The 9887-nt window shown below is 34.5% G+C and overlaps 1 protein-coding gene across 1 annotated transcript; it reads right to left on the bottom strand.

The window, feature by feature from the left end:
- Nucleotides 1–594: 594 nt before the first annotated feature.
- Nucleotides 595–9571, bottom strand: LOC110708889 (pyruvate dehydrogenase E1 component subunit beta-like). Its single transcript, XM_021887139.1, has 4 exons — nucleotides 9285–9571; nucleotides 8914–9017; nucleotides 8698–8732; nucleotides 595–1924 (listed from the first exon to the last, which is right to left on the bottom strand). The coding sequence occupies exons 1-4, from the start codon at nucleotides 9361–9363 to the stop codon at nucleotides 952–954; spliced, it is 1191 nt and encodes a 396-aa protein (XP_021742831.1). The 5' UTR covers nucleotides 9364–9571; the 3' UTR covers nucleotides 595–951.
- Nucleotides 9572–9887: the final 316 nt, after the last annotated feature.

Genomic DNA, 9887 nt, shown 5'->3' with positions numbered 1-9887 from the left:
TCCTCCATTATCAAAAGTATAAAAGTTTGTCCTAAAATTTTATCAACAATCCGGACATCGTACGGGCACAAAGCTAGTATATATATTTAAAGAGGAGTTTTTTTCCGAATTTTTAAAGAGCTACGTAGAATTTTTATTTTTTAAAAAACACTAGAGTGCCACGCAAGATTAGTATTTTTAGAGTATTATGTATAGCATTATGCCATGTATGATTGTTATTTTAAAGCACCACGTAAGATTAAAATTTAAAATTACATTTATTATTAAAACAAAATACTATTGACGCAAGATTTAAGAAAGAAAAAAAAACATTGAGATACGTTTTTTTATTGTTTTATCAGCTAACGTACTACTAGTATACTACGGAGTAATACAATATACAAATAAGACATGGCTTCTTGGTGAACAAAAGAGACAAAGCACCCGGATCCACTCAATGTAGCACATTTAAGATGTGGTTAAATTTGTTCAAAAAAAAATATGGTTAACTTTCTCCATTGATAATCGGCCATCAAAAGAGCAAACAGAGTGTCTCTGGATGATAGAACTAGTGTATCCATCAATGAGGTAAATATGAAGAAAAATTCTGAAATATACTTTTGAAAGGAGTAGCTTTGAATTAACTGAAACATGATAAAAACAAACCAAATCTGTCTCCTTGAATACAATAAATTCCTACAAAATCTAATCTTCAAGCACAATTCCAACTATAGCCAAAACTCCAAAAATTCCAACAGCAAACACCGTAAGCAAAGTTCTTCATTGGCAAACAACAAAGTTGCCAAGGAAATCTAGGAGCAACAGGGCTCAACTAAGTTATATCAGCAATATACGAAGACAATATATAATTTGCTAACTACTAAAATACATAAGAATCCAATTGCTTAAAATTAAAAATAGATTTGAGGGGACGGGGTAAATTAAGAATAGAAAGCTCCACTGAATGATTCCCTACCTGCACAGCTGCTCGACTGCAGTAACAATTTGAGCAGGTTGAACCACAGTCCATTCTTCCAAAGTTCCAGCATAGGGAGTAGGTACGTCTTGAGATGATAAACATACGACCGGGGCATCCAAATAATCATTGAAGTTTTCGTTAATAGCAGCTGTCAGACTAGCACCAATACCACCTGTTCTCATGCACTCTTCGACAATCAGCACTCTGTGGGTCTTCTTAATGGAGTTTCCAATTGTGTGCAAATCAAAGGGCTTTAATGAGCGGATATCGATCACCTCAGGGTCATACCCTTTGTTGACCAGTGTCTTGGCCGCCTGCATCACATGGTATCTCATACGGGAATAGGTCAAGATTGTTATATGTTCCCCAGGTCTTACCATCTCTGCTTCTTCCAATGATAGAACATATTCTTCATCAGGAATCCTCTCCTTAAGGTTGTAAAGCAGAACATGCTCAAAAAGAATAACAGGGTTCTCACTCCTAATTGCGGCTTTCATCAGTCCTTTAGCATTGTAAGGGGTGGAGCATGCAACCATTTGGATACCAGGAATTGATTGGAAGTAAGACTCAAGACGTTGTGAATGCTCAGCCCCAAGCTGCCGTCCAACACCACCAGGGCCACGAATGACCACAGGAATGGTAAATTGGCCGCCAGAAGTGTAATGCAGCATGCCACAATTGTTCGAGATTTGGTTGAACGCCAATAAAAGGAATCCCATATTCATTCCCTCAATAACAGGCCTTAAGCCAGTCATAGCAGCTCCAATGCCCATTCCCGTGAAGGAATTTTCAGCGATTGGGGTGTCAAGAACTCTAAGATCTCCATATTTTGGGGCCAGTCCTTTAGTAACCTTGTAAGATCCACCATAGTGACCCACATCTTCACCCATGACACATACGCGAGCATCCCTTTCCATTTCTTCATCAAGACCTTCACGAAGTGCTTCGAAGAGCAAGACCTCATGCCTGACAATCCAAGAAAATTTTAGACAATTGAAATAGCAAACCCAGTTGCAAAATATTTGTCTATGTGAAATCAGCTGAACCACAGCATACATAGTATGAACATTGAACAATAATGAATGAAAGGTACATGTTGCACAATGGTTTGCATCCACATTTAGCAAAAAGAATTACCAAACAAGTCAACTCTAAAAACATCAAAATATATTTGCAAAAAATTAACAAAAAAGCATATGCAGAAATTTTCTACCCACTAATTCTAGTATAAAAATAGCCAAACGCAGTATATAATAGTAATAATACGATATACTTGTTTTATCTTTCATTCCTCATTATATACAAGTATATCATATTAAAAAGCATCACTACTTCCCCTTCATAGATACGTAGATAAAAATGCCAAAGCTTTGGGTTTGTGATAATCACTTCTCACTTTCTCAGTTCATAATACTAGAATAGGAAGTGCAATCCTTCATGCTTATAGTAATACAACTACAAGGCTTCTATATTGAAAAGTTGGTGATAAAGTTCTTCCTAGGGGTGAGCAAAAGTTCAGGGTACCCTGAATCGGAACCGAAATCTGTTAGGAACCGCACAAGAGGTTCCAGTTCCGAGTAGTAAAATAGAGAACCTGTTGCATCAGGTTCTGATTCTGGTTCTCGATTTTTTGGAACCGGAACCTATAGGGTACCCTGTAACCTAATAAAAGTGTTACTTAAGCCCAAATCATATATCAATTTAACGCCAATTTTTACTTAATATAAATAAAAATAATTGTTATAACTATATGTATTAAATTTGGTAAACAACTATTTTTGGTTTGTTATATTTGCAAACTGTAAATTTATGACCCTACAATTTTTTAATTAAAAATTGCAAAATACAGGTACCTGTACCCTAAATCGGAACCGGATATAGGTTCCGGTTCCGGTTCCAGATCTCATTTTAATGAACCTGTTACAACATATTCTGGTTCCGGTTCCAAGAAATTTACGAGGGTACCCTGTTATGCTCACTCCTAGTTCTTCCTAAAGGCACAAGCCCTCACCTCCACATGAAGAACAAATTAGGGAAATTCTTGATTGTAGCAATGTATTGTTGAATTTTTTCATTAGTAGCCAATTATTTTTTTCAGCCACCAATGATAGCTTTGAACTTATAAAATTTCTAAAATGTGAGCTTACTGATGATTTCGGTTAAAATTATATAAATTCTTATTTTATATAATTATGGTTAAGTTACTCCCTCCGTGTTTTAATAAGTGTTACACTTCCTTTTTTTTTGGCAAAAAGCTATATTAAAATATTATGTCTCTCTCCTCTCATGGGCTCTGTCCAAACCCACTACTATTTTTTTAATTTTTTCTTTCCTTTAACATTCATTACTTTTCAATAAACTATTAACCCCACTATCTTTCTTTTATAATTTTTTAATACTCCTACTACCCGACTTACCTCTTATTTTATTTAAGTCAATTAAATTGCCTAAAACTATGAGCCGATCAAACTGTAACACTTAAAAAAATATGGAGGGAGTATCAAGCTTTTCTCCTCTCATACTCTCTTTTTCTCCTAAATTCAGTCCCAAACTTCACAAAAATGAATTCAAACCACCTTACTACCACCATCGCTGCCACCTCAAGCACTTCGAAACAATAGCCAACAAAATCAAAACCTTACTCCCACCAAGCCACTGCCACTGTTGAGTAACGTGATCAAAATCAGTTCCTATTATTTAGGAATGTTGGTAGCCTAGGGTTCTTATTAATGTAGTTTATTAGTAGCACTTTCGTATTTAAAGCCTTGTAGATTATTCTTGGAATGGATTGAATATAAGTTTTAATGTTCTTTCCCCTTTCTCATCTCTTTATACTATAGTTGCAACTGGTTCAATCCTTAATCAAAATACAATATTTACAAAAAAAAAAAAAAAAAAAAAAAAAAAAAAAAAAAAAAGAGAGTTTGAGTGAAACAAGGAACATCGTCTTATTTCATTGGGATTTGTCGTAGAATTATCGAAGTAGTTTACGTTGTAGTGATGCATACTCTTTGGAGCAAGGGGGTGTGTTGGTTCTAGTGCTTCAAAGTAGTAGGGTGAGCGTGAGTAGTTCACTATTGACACAAGAAATAATAGCTAATTGTCACGTACATCGCATTACTTTGAAGCACTACAACTAACACACCCCCTTGCTTTAAAGAGCATAGCATGCATCACTACAACGTAAACTACTTCAATAATTCTCTTTGCTACGAATTGCGGAGATACAGCCAACCATGACCACAAACACGCAATCACAACTTGAACACGACAATGAACTCACGATTTTAACTTGTTTCCTCGACATTTTCATCCGTAGAATTATCCATCCTTTCTTCACGAGCCATTAAGGGTCTCATCAACTCATCATATGTATATGCTGATGAGTCTTTAGACTCCAAAATTTCAGTAACATGTTTATAATCTTTCATTTGTGAAGGATTCTCAATACCTTACTAAAATTAGTCTCAAGTATCACCGTAAATTGTCATTTGACTTATAAATTTGGATACTCTACACAGGAAACTTTGGATAGCTTTGCTATCTTGCAATATCATGCTACACTATGTAGTGTTTGCAATTTAACGGTAGTCACCTTCTTATCACCGAAATATACTTGTTTCAAAATTTACATAGCATTTTTGAGAGCATGGCAATGCAAGATATAGACATTATCTAAGGTTTCTTGTCTAGAGTATCTAGAATTGTAAGTCAAATGAGAATTTATGGTGATACCATTACTAATGAGACTAATGTTAGTAGGGTAGTGAGAAGCGTTCACAAAATGAAAGATAATAAACATATTGTTATCGCAATTTTGGAGTCTAAGGACTCATAACATATACATTTGATGAGTTGATGAGTTCCTTGATGGCTAATGAAAGGTGGATTAAAGTCGTAAGTTCATTGTCGTGTCCAAGTTGTGAATGCGTGTTTGTGGTTGTGGTTGCTTGTATCTCCATAGTGCATAGTCCGTAGCAAAGAGAATTATTGTAGTAGTTTACGTTACAATGAACCATGCTCTTTAAAGCACGGGGTGTGTTAGTTGTAGTGCTTTAAAGTAGTGGGATGTGTGTGACTAGTTAGCTATTATTCAGGAAGTTGGTCAATAGTTGGGTGGAGTATTTTTAGGAGTATTAGGTTGGTTATACCGTTAAGGAAGAGTCAAATAAATATAGTTGTTAATGGGTTTGTTAGTGGGTTAAATCATGGTATCAAGAGCTCCTGGTTAGATCTTAGGGAAAGTGAAAGAGATGAAGATTTTTTATAAAAAAAAAAAGAGAGAGAGAGAGAGAGAGAAAGAGAGAAAGAGAGAAAGAGAGTAATTAATTTAAAAAAAAAAAATTAAGAAAAAGCAACACAACTTGATTTCATTGTTAGTGAGCAATAAGTTTTTTTTAGAGAAGTTTTCTTGCATTGTGAGTGTTTTTTGTGTTAAACCATAAAGGAAGTAATGGTTGGTGTGATGTGCTCCACCGGTGATGGGTTCCTTTTTTGCCCATGAAAAGGGATTTAATCATGTGAAAAAGAGGGCAAAAAATTATTTGAGGTAAATACAAGTGTAGTAGTTATAATCAACGCAGAGACGGTTTCCAAGATTATACTAAAGATTTTTAGTACAATGCAAGTTGACATGGTCAATTACAAAACAATGCCAAAGAGAGTTAATGGAGAGAGCTCCATTGAATGTAAGATCAAACAACGGATGAGAAGTGCATTAACAAAAAAAAAAGTAAGGTTTGGTTATGAGAATATCATGTTGGTGATGATGTGCATCAACAATATTGTGTAGATGATGAGATGTGCATCACAAATTTAAACATCTAGCAAGACGTTATGAAATTCAAAGTGGGATATTGCATGCTCTTCTAAAGTCAAGTGTTTGGTTACATGTTCGTGTTGAGATTAAGGGTCTGTTCTCATTGACTGAACTCAGCTAAACTGAAAATATTTTTTAAGAGAAGGAAATTAGGAGTGGAGCTGACTGCAACAGGCCCTAAAAAAAGAGTGTATGTCGAAGTCCATTGCAATATAGACCATTGTAGTTAGTAGCAAGATTTAGCAATTGTGTATGTGATTTTGAATCAATATGGAGTGCTAGAATAACGTGATCAAAATCAGTTTCTATTATTTAGGAATGTTAGTATCCTAGGATTCTTAATTAAAAAATGGTAGTTTATTAGTAGCACTTTCCTATTTAAAGCCTTCTAAATTGTTCTTGAAATGGATTGAATAAGTTTTAATGTTCTTTCCCTATTCTCATCTCTTTATATTATAATTTCAACCGCCACCACTAGGGGTGTTGATGTGTTTAGAAATATCCGGTCCGAAAATTTGATGATCCGACCCGAAATTTTGGATATTCAATCCAATTTTAAGGTTTTGGATATTTCAGATTTGTTTCCGAAAAAATTTTCGAATTTTGAATCGGATTTGTACGAAAATTTTAACACCGATTTGTAAATTCGATGATCCAATCTGAAAATCCGATTATCCAATCTGAAAATCCGAATATCCGAAAATTTTGGATCGGATCGGATCGCAATTTCTCCGTTCAAAAATATCTGAATTTTCAAATCGGATTGAATCGGATATACGTAGTTGAATAGCTCTAGCCACCACCATAACACCGCCTCAGTTCTTGTTCTTAGTAGATTTTGTTTGGAGTGGTGTAAAAATTGACTGCTATGGTGGATGTTATGTGGCTGCTCCGCTTACGCCTCACGCCAACAATATTCTCCACGAGTCATATATCGAGTGCGAGAATAAGTGTTTAATTGTAGTAAATACGGAAGATTTGAATTATATAATTAGGGACTTAAGGGAGTATAAGACGAGAGTTAAACAAGAATTGTTTGATATAGGTTGTAATGTGAGAATTAAAACAATAAAAGACCTCAAAGTTAGAGAAGAAGAACAGTATAGTCGAATACACTGAAGAATGACAAGATAGAGAGGAAATTGAATCCTTTAAGTAATTTGAAACACATATAATACGAAAAAGGCTCCCCTTGGTTTGTAGATTACTTATTATACAACAATGACCTTCACAAAACTAACACCCTTCTTAACCAAGAAAAACTAAGCATAGAATCAAGGCAATCAACTCAAACTTCATAGAACACAATCCGGTCTTCGACAATGGTAATGGTAGTCGATGTGGGGGGGCCAGAAACAAGTGGTGAGGGAGGGGATTTGGGGAAGGAGAGAGGTAACAATGGCAAGTCAATTGGTGGGCCAGGAAAGGTGGAGGAATAAGGTGTTTTAATGGAGGAGAGAGAGAGTGAATGTTTGTTAATGGTAGAAAAGTTGAGCATTGAGAACAAAGAAGAAGGTAAGAGTGAGCAAAAGGTTAACTATAGTTAGATTTTAAATAGAATGTTAACGGAAAAATCATAATTAAGGTCACATTTGAGAAATATTATAGGTTCAGGTTTAACATTGATAATCCGAAAAAAGTGGCTACCAATGAAAAAAGTAAAATGTGCAGATAATGAGAATATCCCAAAAATTATAGTTTGCCAGACTCCATCATGTAATATAAAAAGAGCTAGAACTCTCATCATTTATTATTTGGTAATCTAAAATGTTTGAACTCGGAATAAGCCAAGGAAAATGGACTAGGAGAAAGAATGTGCACACTAACACATAGAAATCCCTTACGTAACCAAAAAAAAGTGGTTACATGCTTTCTAAATAATGTTGGCTTCTATCATAGACTAAAACCAATGAAAAGGTTGAGAAATATATCCTTACCACGTAAACTTTGAAAAAGATTATTTACTTAGGGGGCACTTGGATTAAGAGTATTAAATTAAGGGGTAATAAAAGTCAAACCAAAATCAAAGTAAACATAGGAGAGGGAGAGCTAGTGATGATGTGATTGTAAGAAGATTAATATAGTGATGGTGTGGTTATAGGTGAAGAAAGGGAACTATTACCCTTATTTTGGGGGTAATAGGTTACACTAGGGGGAGGGTGGGTAACCTATTACCCTCATTTTGAGGGTAATGATTCCTCCAACCTCTCTCTTTTCCTTATGTCACTACAACCTTAATTCATTCATAAACACTTTGTCTCCCTACAATAATACCTCTAATCAACTATAATCTACCTAATTTGACTTTTAGTACCCCCTTAATTTATTACCCCCATTCCAAGCGCCCCCTTAGAGTAAGTTTTCCAACCAAAAGCATAGTTCAAAGAGTATCATTCCAAATCATAGGTTTGTGAGTATTGTGACTATAGAAGAGAGGTTCAAACTTCAAAAGATATACCAATGGATGCAAACGAGTTATTAGATTAGTTGTCTTACATAGTTAAGAGTGATTTCTATTCTTAGAGTGAATTCAAATGTAATCGAATCTTATATGCTACCAGCACATCCACAACATAGACAGAGAAATATATGTACTACCTCCGTTAACTTTTAGTTGCAACTTTGGGGTATTATTTGTGAGATATAAAATATTCCAAAGTTGCAACTAGGTAGTACTTTGTTTAAACATGAAAAAGCACTAATCACCGGTAAAGTAAGCAAATACCAACATATTAGAGAAATATATGTACTTTGTTTGGATGTATAAGAAACTAATAAAAACTCTAACAACCAATATTACCAACATATTTGAGAAATCTATGTACTATATTTTTATGTATAAAGAACTAGCAACAAGCCAAAATCTCCAAGGTCCAAAATAATCACATGGAAAAATGGCATAAAAGGCAATATAGCATACCCGGTTTTTGAAGTCGCGGTATAAGCTGCTGGTGTCTGCAAATGTATAACAACATTAAAATCAAGTTCAAATTCCTAATTTCAGAAATGCACAATGCATGATTAGATTTATTTTATTTTTTTTCTAGAAAAATGTAGCCTAATACAAGTAAGAATATAAGCATATATCCTAATGATTTAGGATACATTGTTAGATATTTGGATAGAAATTACTCACAGCAACAGCTTGAGAAACCAAATTCCCGGTCCGGCAATGGCCCGGCATCGAGCCACGTTTTGCATTGAGGTCAGATCTTACTGCCACAAACCCAACTTTCCTTCCTAAATTAGCATAAAATTAATTAATAACAATTTTATAAAACTAATCAACAAATCAATCAAAACCCCACTAATCATTAAGAAAAATCTCATAGAAATTACAAAATATATCATTGTGATTGTGTATTATTGCAAACTTGGAATCTACTAGCATCAGATGAATCAAACCAATGTAAATCCTAACACAAACAATATTGAATGAATCTCCGAAAACCCAATTCAAATCTAAAATACTAAAACGCAACAGAAACAAAGAAATCAAAATTTTACCATTAAATTTCTTGGAATCGATTGAATTGACAGCAGAGAAAGATGAAGGAGCAACTAAAGACTGAATGGTAGCAGCCATTGGAAATTGGTACTGGTAGAAAGATGAAGGAGAGAGAAAAGTTGGGTGATTGATGAATTTTTATAGGAAGAAGAAAATTGGGCGGAGAAATTTAGGGAAGAAAGTAGTGTAGGAGTGTTTACAGGTTTGAAGCAGCAACAACAAATAACATTGTTCTTTACTTGGGTTTAATTTCGTCACCACAAGTTTATGGGTTGTTAAGAGTGTACTTCGATTGCATCGCCTACTTTTCTCTTGTGCTGTTAAAAGTTAGTTTGCCAACCAACAAACATACACGTGGTTCTTGTCAACGGTAGAATTTGAATCAAATATATGACTAGTCTTGTGAGCTGTGATGCTCGGGTTATTTATTAAATTTTAAGATATATTTTAATTTATATGTCAAATTTTATAATATATCATTGATACAAAATTAGTTAGGAATCGACGTATTTTTGTAACGATTTAAACTTGTAGACATATAATGACTAATAATAATATACAAATTTTTGTATGTGGCAGGCCACATGGTGCGGCAAAAGTTA

The sequence above is a fragment of the Chenopodium quinoa genome, unplaced genomic scaffold (genome assembly GCF_001683475.1).
Source record: "Chenopodium quinoa cultivar QQ74 unplaced genomic scaffold, ASM168347v1, whole genome shotgun sequence".
Taxonomy (NCBI): domain Eukaryota; kingdom Viridiplantae; phylum Streptophyta; class Magnoliopsida; order Caryophyllales; family Amaranthaceae; genus Chenopodium; species Chenopodium quinoa.
The sequence above is the reverse complement of the archived record's forward strand: the minus strand, read 5'-3'. Positions and strand labels throughout refer to the sequence as shown.